The 13,831-nt window shown below is 43.9% G+C and overlaps 1 protein-coding gene across 1 annotated transcript; it reads right to left on the reverse strand.

Annotated features, from left to right (window-relative positions):
- Window positions 1-4,402: 4,402 nt before the first annotated feature.
- Window positions 4,403-11,774, reverse strand: rrn3 (RRN3 homolog, RNA polymerase I transcription factor). Its single transcript, XM_030790218.1, has 17 exons — window positions 11,665-11,774; window positions 11,480-11,536; window positions 11,284-11,373; window positions 10,867-10,996; window positions 10,701-10,760; window positions 10,270-10,333; window positions 10,110-10,179; window positions 9,809-9,907; window positions 9,572-9,667; window positions 9,257-9,383; window positions 9,023-9,153; window positions 7,371-7,501; window positions 6,163-6,347; window positions 5,804-5,912; window positions 5,550-5,702; window positions 5,363-5,450; window positions 4,403-4,984 (listed from the first exon to the last, which is right to left on the reverse strand). Exons 1-17 carry the CDS (start codon window positions 11,758-11,760, stop codon window positions 4,832-4,834), a joined length of 1,839 nt encoding a protein of 612 aa, XP_030646078.1. The 5' UTR covers window positions 11,761-11,774; the 3' UTR covers window positions 4,403-4,831.
- Between the last annotated feature and the right edge of the window lie 2,057 nt (window positions 11,775-13,831).

A 13,831-nucleotide genomic window follows, 5' to 3' on the forward strand; every position in this document is an offset into this window, starting at 1 on the left:
ACCTCACAGTGCAAATGCAGCCATTTAAGTTAAATCCAGAAACTTTTAAGAGCTTTTAATGCGGAAAACCAAGTAATATGCAGGCAGATATACATATATATATAACACACGACTGGAGAAGCCTTCGAATTTTCATGTTTGTCTTCTACAGTATATCCTAGCATTTCCGTTTTACACCCCTCCATGATAAACGTTTGAATGAGGAACTGAATGTACAGGTATCTTTTCCATACAGTGTATGTGTCTGCCAGTTAATCACAAGTGACTCTTGTCTCTTCCAGTCACCACAAACCTTGTCCCCAAGCGCCACTCCCTGGGGTACCTGCCAAAGAGAAACGGTGTCAGTAAGACCAGGTGACCGCTCTGAGGAAGGTTCCGGTCGCTGGGGTACTCAACGGGAACTCAGAGATGGCAGCTCAAGTTGGCGGCTCCGGCAAAAGTCGCTCTAAACCTTTCGTCGACTCGGACCTGCCCCATCGGTTGACTTCAGACTGGACTTGGACTCTGAATTAGGTCGTGAGCCAGATGTAATCTACAGATTAAGTATTTTATAGTTTTATTTCAAAGGAATGAAAAGGGAGTGCTGTATGCGAACCCTGGGGTCAGAAAACAGGGTCTTCTCTCAATCTCATCAGTCCTTATCTGGCACCTCAAACACACTTTGCACCTAGTTAGTTTGGATAGCTGTCTAATTAGCTAATCAGTGTTAGAATAGCTTACTAGCACCCCAGTTATACCAACTGTCAGTCTGTTTGGGCTTTGGTCTTTTTGTGGAACTGTTTTACTTTAGAGAATTATAATTCTGACAGTGTCATTTCTGGGTAGGTACTGGTTAGCAGAATATTGAGCTGATTTGTGGCTGTAAAAACAGGTTGACTGTTAACCTTGCCAAAATCATTCCCAGCTCTCTGCTATCTGTTGCTGGTTTAGAGGCCACAATGGTATTACGTCAGCAGTCCAATCTAATGGCACCACTGGTAATGTATTAGCGCTGCACTGGTGTGTAATTTATTGTAAATGAGATGAGCAGCTTATCATCGTTAGCTGGAGAGTTGTGTCATTACTGCTACGAGTAATGAGGACATTTATGGAGTTGATCAGTTCAATTTGTATTAGCTTACAGCTGTAGGATTCGCGATAAGAGGCTAAAGCCTTGGTTAAAATTACATGCTTCATAAACCTACTGTTTTTTTTTTATAATCATAGCCCAGAATAATTCAGCTTCTTCTTACTTTACCAACATGTCAAATGCGATCTGTAGCTAAGTGAGGCATAATCAGCAGGGCGTGTTTTCCCCGTAGAAGAACATGGTGAGTTTGTGCTGAACACTGATTGCTAAAAGAGACTTGACTCTGATTCCTGACCAAAGACTTCACACTTGACTTGGACCTTCCTCTGTGAGACCTGACCTGGACTTTACACTTGACTCTTACAGACCTAAAAATGACTTTACTGTAGAGCAGTAGCCAGCTGCAGGCCTGGGCACACACAGACAGCTCTGGGCACTAGTCCTGTATGGCCAGTCCTGATGTAACTCATCTACTGATCACTGAGTGAGGTGAGCTAGAAACACACAGTCTAGTGTGTCTCTAGGACTGTAGTGAAGAAACACCTCTGTAGAGGGAGAAGATGGTGAAGCCTTCCAGTGTAGGTTTCATTCACTGAAACGGTGATCCCGTTCTCAGTTCCGAGCGGAGTTGGTGTGAGAGTAAAACACTGTATTGGAGAGTTGTTTTCCTGAAAATGGCTGTAAATTTATGTATTTAACTCTCAGTGTTAAATCAGTGTCTGAATGTGTAAAGAGAAGAGAGTTCTTATGAAGAGGGTGACAAACGTTTGACAAAGTTGGTGTTTTAATTTTTTCTGCTCTGAAAATTTCCACGTTAGTAATTGACAGTCCAGTTAACGACATATAAAAACTGGAAAGATTCAAGATGGTGGTTTTCATTAACGGACACGTGTGTGACGCAGTGCAGTCTGTATTCATGTTGTAATGCACACAGTGGCATTTCATATAACTAAGACATGAAGACCTGTCCTAAAAGTGTATTATGATATGTTTAGGCTGAAAGACCACACAGTTCACAATTCACTGTCATTTTTCTTTTCTTTTCTTTTTTGTTTTGTTTTTATGAAACGGTTTGGAATACAGATTTTCTATCTATGTCACAATGCCTTTCACCCCCCAAAAAAGGCTTTCCATAACAAAAACAAAACAAAAAGAACCAAAACAAGCATTCCAGAGCACCACGGTCAAATTCACGCCTTTGTCATTCAGAGGGACCCCAGAGAGACTGCAGTCCTGCAGGAGACACAGGTGTCAGTCACACAGTCACTCAGAGTCATGAGGGGAGTCATGAGGTCCACCTAGAATTTTATTCATGTAAGGGCCAGAGTCAGACTTAATCAAGTTATAAGGTGAGAAAATTATTCTATATTAAAATGAAGTGACACGATACTGCAGAGAAAGAAAACGACAAAGCAGGTTAATGTGCTTTGACTGTTTTCCTGAAGGGCTGAATATCTGAGTGCACCTGTAATGACAGCTAATGTGTGAACTCATTTGACCAGGCTGTGTGTTAAGTTTGAAACATGAGCTCAAAGCACGTGTTCAGTGATCTGTGTGGTTTCAGTTGTCACTGTGGCTGTTCTAGCTGTATGCATGTGTATTATAACTAACGTAGAGCACTGGGTCGGTACTCCCGACGTCTCAACATTTGACATGATGCATATTTGAATTTTGGAAGTGCTATGATGCTTGGACGATTTCATATTCAAATCCAATCATTTATCACTGAGAGAAGCTTTAGATATTGCCTGCTAATTACTAGGTTCTCAGTTGCTGTTGTAAACCTTGTAAATCTTGCAATTAGACCTTTGATGTCCTCTTTATGTTCTTGTTGATGGTACCATCCAGTTTTTACGGAACAATTTTACAGTGCTATCATGGTACTTCTGTGAGAGACAGCGCTATAATCTTAACGTCAGGAATCACCTTCGTCCTGTCCTTCTGAGGAACTATGACCTTGGACTGCATGTGTGGCTCAGCGTTGCCACGGTGACTTTTATGAGGCGTTCACAGCTTGTTCAGAGGGTTTTGGTTGCCATGGCACTATCAAGCTCCAGAGGGTCATATTGCACGGTTCCACCTCTAACGGCGGCCGGCCCAAGAGCAGAGAGGTGGTGCGCGGTTCCGGTTACTTCCGTAACCACTCTGTAAGGGAATGTTCTTTCTTGCATCATAAAGTCTCTAATGCACACAGGAGTGTAACACACACACTGTTTCATTATGAAAAAAGAGGATACATGGGTGAACATTTGTGTAACATTAATAGTGCTATTATGTGTGAGATTTATTTTGTTTATATTCATAACTGCACTTGCTCTGACAATGCTTCTGTATAGTCCTGTATTTTAACTAGACTGCGACATGTGTGGCCTAAACATCTTTTATGGTTTTTATTAAAGGATGAGCTGACATGGGTTTCCACTGTTTTCTCTGTATGTTACTCTTTAACCGAATGATACAGGAAAATCATCGTTCATTTTGTTTCCCTTTTCGACAGCCCTGATGAAAAACGTCGTCCCCACAGAGCCAAATTCACCGTGACGTTCCTGACAGTACACTTGCCAGGTTAACAGTATTTAAAACGATGGGTCATTTTTTTTGTGGAAGAGAATTTCTCCCGCGTGTCTAAAGCTGCTCTGATTTTTCCGACACCAAACACGCAGCTCCTACTGCTTCCCCTGAGGGCAGACACAGGAGCACAGGAGCACAGCCCGGTCAGCCGGTCTTCATTTAGCACGTATGGCCTCCTCTCATTCACTTGGCTATATGGAAATGCACACAGACACAGACTGAAGCCCCCCCCACCATTCAGGCACCAGCTACAGCAGCTTGTGCAGCACCTTCTCTTTTTTTTCTTTAACGTCAGAATGAAAGTACGTTCTGTACATTTAGGATTTACTCCACCTGGCTGCATTTGACCTCTCTCAGGGCCCGCGCTCCATAGGCTCTCCATAGGCTCTGATACTGTTCTGCATAGGTCCACGTTTTCCTTCAGAGATTCAGAACTCTTGAAGAAAAACAAATGAAGATGTAGTTCCCCCTAAAAGTCATGTGGAGTTGGCAAGTGAAACTGAGAGGATGATCATGCAGTCGGCCAGTGGAACTGTAGGAAAGTATATCGAGTCGACCAATGATACTGTAGGAATGTTTATGGTGTCGACCAATGAAACTTTAGGAATGTTTAGGGGGTCAGCCAGTGGAACAACAGGGATGCGTCAGGCTGAGAACAGCAGTGAAACATCATAAGTTCTCTTTTTTCTTTAAATTTTTATTGTTATTTTAAATTTCCCTTTCAAACACTATCTCCACATGAAATAGTTAAAATGAAATCTATACAGTAATGTATTAAACAATAATAAACTGTGAAAATGCAAAACTTCTTTTGCAAAACCTCCTTAAATACAGAATTATCAAAACATATCTTACAAACATATCTTTGTATTTTTACACTGTTGCATATGGAAACTGGACCATTTGACTAGTGTCAAAAACCTGATAGAAAACTACCTGTAAGGGTGCTACACAGAAAAAAAGCCAGAGCTGAAAAAAGAAAATGAAGGTCACACGAACCCCTCAGATTAGCTCACATTAACCCCTCCAATTTTCCCCCCAATTACAGTTGACCTCCAACGACCACTCGCTGAGTGTTTGTTAAAAGGAACTCTCCAAAACACTGCCTGCCTCCACGTCACGTGTTCTCCTCACGGACTGCTCCTGTCCCGCCTGTCGTCTCCTCCTCGGGAGAGCGGTGAAGGACAGAGATCAGAAAGGCCTCTGCAGAAAGGCGACAGGGGGAGAGCCCACGCTCCTGGGGCTGTGGAGGTTGGAGTCGTAGGAGCTGGGAGTCATACCCAGGATAGTTTCTCCTTTCGGCGTCTCGCCCTGGAGGAAATCATCCTCGTCCTCTGTGGACGCCTGCAAGGCCAGAGATAAACTTCATCACTGTGCATCCTGATCCAGACACAGATCCACACCTGAACTCAGAAAAGTGACATCTAATGCTTCTCAACGTAAACAAACACTCAGACTGATCTCCAATCAGGCCAAAAAACGCTAGTGTTTCAGGAGTATGAACTGAGTAAGTAAAAGTACGGAAATGATCGGATTATTGGAGATTAAATGATCAGGAAAAAAAAAAACGACTAAATTAATTAAACTGAGCAGTTGCCAGGCAAACTTCCGTCACAAAAGCAGGTCATCACTCCAGTCACGTGAGGCCTTTTTTTGTTTTACAGTGTTTCTGAAGAGCCTTTCACAGCGTCAGTGTCTAGGTGTCTGTTACAGGATCATTACCTTTCTCACGTCCTTCTTTGGACTTTGCACCATACAGTCAGAGGATTCCTCCCATGCCTGATAGATTGGTTCAAAAATCTTCCCCGACCTAATAAAGAAAAGAAAAAAAAAAAAACACCAACCCAGAGTTATGAACAGTTTAGAGATTGCTAAAGACTACTGAGATGGCAAAACATTAGGGGATTACCTCTTTAGCAGGTACGGGTCAAAGGGGAAGAAACTATCCAAAGGGTTTGTGTTGGTGGAAACACTGTCTCCTCCCTTAGAACTCCTCACGATGGGCAAAACGGTACGGGCATTTCGCTCGATGATGGTGTAACAGAACACAAGCTGATACTTCCTGACAGGACAAAACCGGCGGGAGCTGTTGTGAGTATTGGGCATAAAAACAGGCAGCAGCCAATGTGATGTGCTGACTGTACATGGGCTCTCTCACGGTACCTGGTGATAGCAGCGAACATGTTGGTAACAGCGGGCAGACACACCTTCAGTGGGTTCAGCTGACACATAACAATTCGCTCCAGGTTTAGACTCTGCAGATAGGCCAGTCCTGCTCACAGACACACACACACACACGCATGCAAACAAACACGCACGCATACATACACGTGGAATTTACTGACTGTTCAGCGGGTGCCACTAACAGTTAAAAATGGAGATTAAGGTCAAATAAAAAAGTCTATTTGTAGTTCACATGGAGAGAAGCTGCAGAGGAGAGAGTGAAGTGATGTGCTGTGCTGTGGGGGGTTGGGGGGGGGTGATTGTTGTGTGTAGTACATTAGAATATGACCCCTGCTGACCTTTCTTCATGTTGCCGTCCAGGATGGCTCTGTGCCTGAAGATCAGGGTGTAAAACACGGCCTGGCAGGCTGCGTAGAAGGGCCCGTGGATGTCTACGTCACAGAAGGCCCGTGACCCGGAGTCCTGACCGTCAATGTAGAGGTGCAGCCACGGCACCAGCAAATCCAGACAGGCTTTCACCGTTCTGACCCCCCAAAAAAACGCAAAAGGAAACATAAAAACAGGCTGATTAAGAATGAGATGTATGATAAGGACCATCACTCGTTGAAAAAAAAAAAAACAAACAAATCCCAGGCTGAATGGTTTGATGGTGTTATGTAAAGTCTACAAAGCATCAGAGTGACATAACCACCAGTTGAGATACATTCTCCCAAATGTTCTTCACCAAAATCAACATCTCCTCTCTAAAGTGGCCTACAGACTGTGAGATTTCAGCAGTCTTATAAGTTTATTGCAAGTCACACAGTGCGACATGGATCTAATAAACTTGAATGCGTACGTAGACTGTACGATGATAACACCTACTGAATCGTAGGCTACACTGCAAGTCAGTATACAAGCATAAAACGTCATCAGCGTGCGCCATCTGTCTGCGGCACTATGGTGGTAAACAGTGTCACATGTGTCATTTCATGCTGCATTCCTATTGGTTGGTTAGTAGACGTAGGTCGTAGTAGCAGTTATATTGTGAGATGGTCATCCTAAATTTCAGAAACCTGAACCTCTCTCACAGTGTGACGCAGGACCACCGTTTTAGAGCCACGACCAAAGATTCGCCGCATTCCTTTCACTTCGGTCGTCTTTCATCTGGGACAGCCCAAAATCGCATAGTGTATACCCTCCTTTACACAACAGCCAGGACAACTGTACGCTCTAAGTACATTTAAACTCAGTCAGACTGTGAGAGCACCTAATGACCCATGTTTCAGTCACAGTATAGACAGATTCAGCCCAGCATTACATTCACACTGGCAACAAAACAACAATGACAGTCTGTATGTTACAGTCTGTGGTGTAAACACATCCACAATATTAATACTTTACAGCCCATCAAAACTCCATCAACATTCCTCTGACTGCTCAGAGTCTAAACAAACTGAGGGTGTGGGTCCATGTCCTGAGACCGAGCCCAGCAGAGGATGAACCTGATTGAATGACTAAATGCAAAAAGAGTGAGGGAAAAGAGGCGTGTGGAGAGGACACTCACATGACGGGCAGGAACTTGGCTCTGGCCAGGAAGCTGCCCATGTACCCAGCGGCGGCCTGCCTGAGCACCGAGGGCTGGGACAGGCTCTGCAGGAGCTTCCACAGGTGCTCCAGGAAGGCCTCTGCCAAACCCTGCATATAAAACACAACACAGACAGACAACCTCAACGCTCATCACTCAACACACAGACAACCTCAACGCTCATCACTCAACACACAGACAACCTCAACACTCATCACTCAACACACCACACAGACAGACAACCTTAACACTCATCACTCAACACACAGACAACCTCAACACTCATCACTCAACACACCACACAGACAGACAACCTTAACACTCATCACTCAACACACAGACAACCTCGACGCTCATCACTCAACACACCACACAGACACAACCTTAACGCTCATCACTCAACACACAGACAACCTCAACGCTCATCACTCAACACACCACACAGACACAACCTTAACGCTCATCACTCAACACACAGACAACCTCAACGCTCATCACTCAACACACCACACAGACACAACCTTAACACTCATCACTCAACACAGAGACAACCTTAATGCTCATCACTCAACACACCACACAGAGACAACCTCAACACTCATCACTCAACACACCACACAGAGACAACCTCAACGCTCATCACTCAACACAGAGACAACCTCAACGCTCATCACTCAACACACCACACAGACACAACCTTAACACTCATCACTCAACACAGAGACAACCTTAACACTCATCACTCAACACACCACACAGAGACAACCTTAACACTCATCACTCAACATAGAGACAACCTCAACGCTCATCACTCAACACACCACACAGAGATAACCTTAACGCTCATCACTCAACACACCACACAGACAACCTTAACGCTCATCACTCAACACACCACACAGAGACAACCTTAACACTCATCACTCAACACACCATACACAGACAACCTTAACGCTCATCACTCAACACACAGACAACCTAAACACTCATCACTCAACACACCACACAGACACAACCTTAACGCTCATCACTCAACACACCACACAGACACAACCTTAACACTCATCACTCAACACACCACACAGACAGACCACCTTAACACTCATCACGCCACACAGACACAACCTCAACACTCATCACTCAACACAGAGACAACCTCAACGCTCATCACTCAACACACCACACAAACACAACCTTAACACTCATCACTCAACACACAGACAACCTCAACACTCATCACACCACACAGACACAACCTTAACGCTCATCACTCAACACACCACACAGAGACAACCTTAACACTCATCACTCAACACACCATACACAGACAACCTTAATGCTCATCACTCAACACACCACACAGACACAACCTTAACACTCATCACACCACACACCATACACAACCTTCACAATAACCGTTCAAAATAAATACTCCCACATACATCGGTTTGTCCCATTTAATTGCCTTTAATATGCCCATGAGAAAGGCATTTCACATCTTAAAAATAACAATGCTAAAAGCTTCAAGCCTTACCTAATTACTCAGTCAATATGAAACAGAAAAACACAGGGGTGTCTGACATCGTCCTGCAGTCATTCTGGGGGGGGGGGGGGGGGGGAGGCAGACTCACCAGTCTAAAGCTGCACAGGTAGAAGACAGTGTACTGGACGTGGCAGGAGGCATGAGTGGGTAAGATGAGTTTATCAAACACAGACAGCAGGTCCCTGTAAAGGGCTTTGGTTTGCTCTAGCTCCAGCGTGCCTGAGGACAGATGAGAGAAAAACAGCGTCAGCTTAATTATACAGAGACGCTAAAGCGACATAAGTACTCATCACTCTAGGAGACCATCGCTGTGAACACTCACCATTAACATGGCACATGTCCTTTATGTAGGCCAGCAGGACGACCATTAACGTGTCTAGTCTCTCTGCAACAGGGTGGACCATGGCAGTGCTGAGGGAGGGAGCAGACACCATCTCCTCATCTTCATCCTGGTACCGTGGGAAAGGTGAAAGTTAACGCCAATTCCCTCTCTGATGAAAAGCAGACAGAACGTCTGTTTCCTCACAGAGACTGAGGCTGGACCAAACCCTGGCTCCACTCCAGCCTTTGAATGTGATGGATAAGAGGCTCTTAGAAAGCCATTAGATAATGACAGTTTAGGAATTCGACTGCTCACCATATCAAAGATGCCGTTGTCCTGGGATTCTCCGCTCTGGCCTTGCTGTTCCGCACTCTCCTCTGCCTCCTCGATCTCATTCCGTGGAGCGTTGGCCTGCACGGAAAAAACGATTGTCTCAACACACACTGAGCCACTGCACTGGCTTTGAGGACACAAAGTCTGGTCTTTACAAGAAAACCTGAAATTAACTGAAGTTACAGTCAAACAAACAAACACAAAACACAGGAAACTCACATCCAGAGTCAGCATCTTGCTGATAAGCAGCTCCAGAATGTCTCTCCTCAGCACAGGGAGGTATATGGAGATCCGCAGCAGGTTGTGAACGTAACACTCCTGCCCAGCAGCAGACAACAAACGTTAGTTAAGAACGTAACACTCCTGCCCAGCAGCAGACAACAAACGTTAAATATGAACGTAACACTCCTGCCCAGCAGCAGACAACAAACGTTAGTTATGAAAGCGACACTGCTTATGAGGTCAAACACTGCTTATGAGGTCAAACACATGTGTGAAATGCTACCGGGTGACAACTTACAAGAGATCTGGGAGACTTTTGGACAAAAGGGAAGTTTTCTGTGAGGATTGGCATCAGAAACCTGCTGGTGCTGAAAGGGGAAGAGAAAAGGTGTTATCTGGATGTTTGACAGGAATGAGACTTGTTTCACAAACCAAACAACTGTCTCATCCACACTTACGAAGGAACATATCTGGCGATCATCTGCAAGGCCTGGTGACAACGGTCAAAGTTCCTGGGAAGACCTGTGCACATTACATTACATTACACATGACAGTTCCATCAGGACAGTACACTGGGAAAGGCTATGGGACACAAGCAGTTAAAAGTAAAAATGAAAGATATTGGACTTTGACTTATCTATAGTGTCTGAATGAATTCACTGCGTTATAGAGGAATTTCTCCTGTAGGAGCAAAAAGCTGTCAGCCCTGAGGTCCCCTCCTCTGTGTGTGAGAGGAGAGAGGAGGCCCACTGTTTGGGCTTTACCGTACTGCTGTTCTTCATTTGATTGCAAAAAAAAAAAATGGAACAAACGGGTTGATTCTAAGGCCCAATGCTTGTTCTCTTGGGTTTGTGGAGCGTAGCCACAGCACAGGTTCAAACCGACTTACTGTCATCATCATCATCTGAGTCTGAAATATCCACGTCTCCCTCCTGAATCTTCACTCTCTCTGGAGGAAAGGCAAGGAAATATCAGCCATTTACAACACAAAAAATCATTTTAAATGATCACCATCATAAAACTACAAAGGAAGATGAGTGGTAAAGAACACGTACTGGGCGTGAAGTTGGTGACCAGGATTTTGAGACAGGTTCTGAGGTATACAGTCTGGGCGGAGACGAGGTTGCTTAGGAACATGAGATACTCCTCCACCACAGCCTGGCTACGGCCCAGCCAAGGCAACCGCTACACACCAGAGAAACACAGACATTAACGCAAACACTACTGCACACACACACACACACACACACACACACAAGCACACGTTATTACTCAAAATCAGTCCCTGCGACGGACTGGACGTCCCCTGGGTCCAGGCTGACTGGACTGCCATTGTACAAGAACCTGAAGGTAGTTCTTCAACCTTAGATACTTGCTGGACCCAGTATTCCCTAACGTTGCTTAATGACAATATCTAATGCAGAAATGGTACACTGTGTCACAAGAAACCCCATTATCTTGATTGTCCTCACCAGAACGACGCAGATTAGCTGTTCGTGTTCTTTGCTAAGTTGAGTGATACACGTCCTAAATTCCTGCAACCAGTTGATAATCTGTGCATCCTGTCAGAAAACAAGACCAAGCTGTGTATTAGAGAAAGTCTGAATTCGAGACGACATGTCGGCGTAGACACGCACGTATGTGAGGTGGAACAATAGATTTACCAACCTTGATGTCCGGATCTGACAACTGATGTTTTAACAATTCGTAATCGCTCGTGTCGCCCTTGAACATAAAATAAACAAACAAAACACATGAGACATGTAACACAACGCAGAACTGACATAAACGACCTGTGTTGTAATATTATGGAGCATCATTTTAAACGCTGCGACGGTAACTGTTGAACTTACCTGCTTAAATTTAGCTAGTGTGCTCTGCACATTGCCCCCAAAGCGCACCGTCTTCATCGACGGTGTGTGGACAAATTCTCTGTTGTCCACCTCCATGCTGGGTTACTGTTCACTTTCAGCTAAAAAAAAACACTAATGCTAATATAGACTATCTGACAAAACAAAACAAAACAAAACAAAACAAAACAAAAAACACGACGAAAACAGGACTGTCAAACTTTTAAACTTAGAGAGCAGTCTATAGAAGTGCGCGTTCAAATTGGTCTTCGAGTCGGCGATAATCCAGGCGTTCTTCTGACGCCAGTATATTTTATCACATCTGGAAAAAAATTTGTCTGTCACCACTCTCCAGAAAGCAATCAAGCAGAGATACTCTGAATTTACGGAACAATAATAATACTAATACTAAAAAAAAACAATATTTAGGGACGACTATGGGACCACATGATAAACCATGCAACCACATCTCACAACAGGAACTGACGTTTTCGTATCCGACCATGTTGTTACGGAAGTCAGGAGCTACGGATACGCCACAGGGGTAAACGCCATTGCAAATTATGCTGCCATCTTTCGTAGAGGAGTGGAGAGCACTCCTCTGACCTAAAAGATCTAGCTATCGTCTTCGCAACCTGCACGTCTCCCAGTTACAAAATAAGCAAGTTACAAACCATTACATTTTAAGTTATATTAATAAATATCAGTGTACACAATAGTCTGTTTCCATGGGTTCACTGTTGGAATTGCAGTTGAACTGAATGCAATAAAAAATTGGAAACTCACATTTGTCTCACTCATTTGTTCCTTGAACATGATTTGTTGTTGTTGTTTTATTCCAGCTAACCCAGACATTTTAATCTGATTGGATGACATGTCTACTCCTATCACCTCCAGCATGGATTTTCTGGTGCACAGTGAAATTAATTTAGTATCAGCAGGTGGCACACGGAATCTCTCAAAGAAACGCTGTCAATACCAGTGTTCTCTCTCTGAGCAGGTTAGGCATTACAAACAATTATCTTAAATGATAGCTTTAAAAGGAAATAACCTTAAACTTTTTAACTTTTAAAAAGATACTTTTAAATACTGAGGCCAGGGGCCAGCAGGGGGGTATCGTTCACATCTTTCCTGAGGATCCAGATCTTTACTGAGATGTGTTTCATTTTTAAAAGGCCATGGTCTCTCCACTGCTCTTGTTTTGGTTTTGATAGACTTGTTGATACTATAGAAAAGAATATCCGGACAAATGCATCACCAGGGTAACATTATAGTATGCAGTCTACAGTGTCAACAAATCTCAACCCTGTTCATTTCTATTAATACTCTTCCTGTGTTTACAGACTTCACACACACATACACACACACGCACACACGCACACACACACACACACACACACACACACACACACAAACTGCATGTCTCCCTCATCTACTTTGTCCTTCACACATACGCAAGCGCACGCACGCACGCACGCACGCGCACACACACACACACACACACACACACACACACAGATTGCCTGTCTCTCTGACAAACTATGTCCTTCACACACACACACACACACGCACACACACAAAGACCAGCCATCTCGCTCATTCACTCTGTCCTTCACACACAGACACACACAGACACATACACACATGCAAACACACACACACACATGCAAACACACACACACACACAGAGCTCGACCAGCCATCTCATTCACCCGCTCTGTCGCTCACACACACATCACCCATGCACACGCACACACATACACACACACAAACAGCAAGACCAGGTGTCTCCACCAGGTGTCTCCTTCCCAGAACTGAAATGTGTATTCAAACCATTCACAGTTACGTGATGGATGTGGCAGAGTGTAATCCTTACATGAGTCAACTAATTTAGAACAAACAGCAACAAAATGAAAGATTGTTAATAAGGCAATATGTTTAGCCTTATGACTCTATATCCTATTATCAAGGACATGTAATGATCAAAGGCTTATTTTGATTACATAATCTGATATGTAACTCAAAGAAGGACTTGCGATCTGATTACAGCTATTACTAAAGGTAATGGAGTGATTAGTTTCATTATTAATCTAATAAAATCTAATGACAGCACGTGGAAAGTGGGATTTTTAATGACCTGATTTTACTTCATTTTACATTGTATTTATAT

This window comes from Chanos chanos, chromosome 13, assembly GCF_902362185.1.
Source record: "Chanos chanos chromosome 13, fChaCha1.1, whole genome shotgun sequence".
NCBI lineage: Eukaryota > Metazoa > Chordata > Actinopteri > Gonorynchiformes > Chanidae > Chanos > Chanos chanos.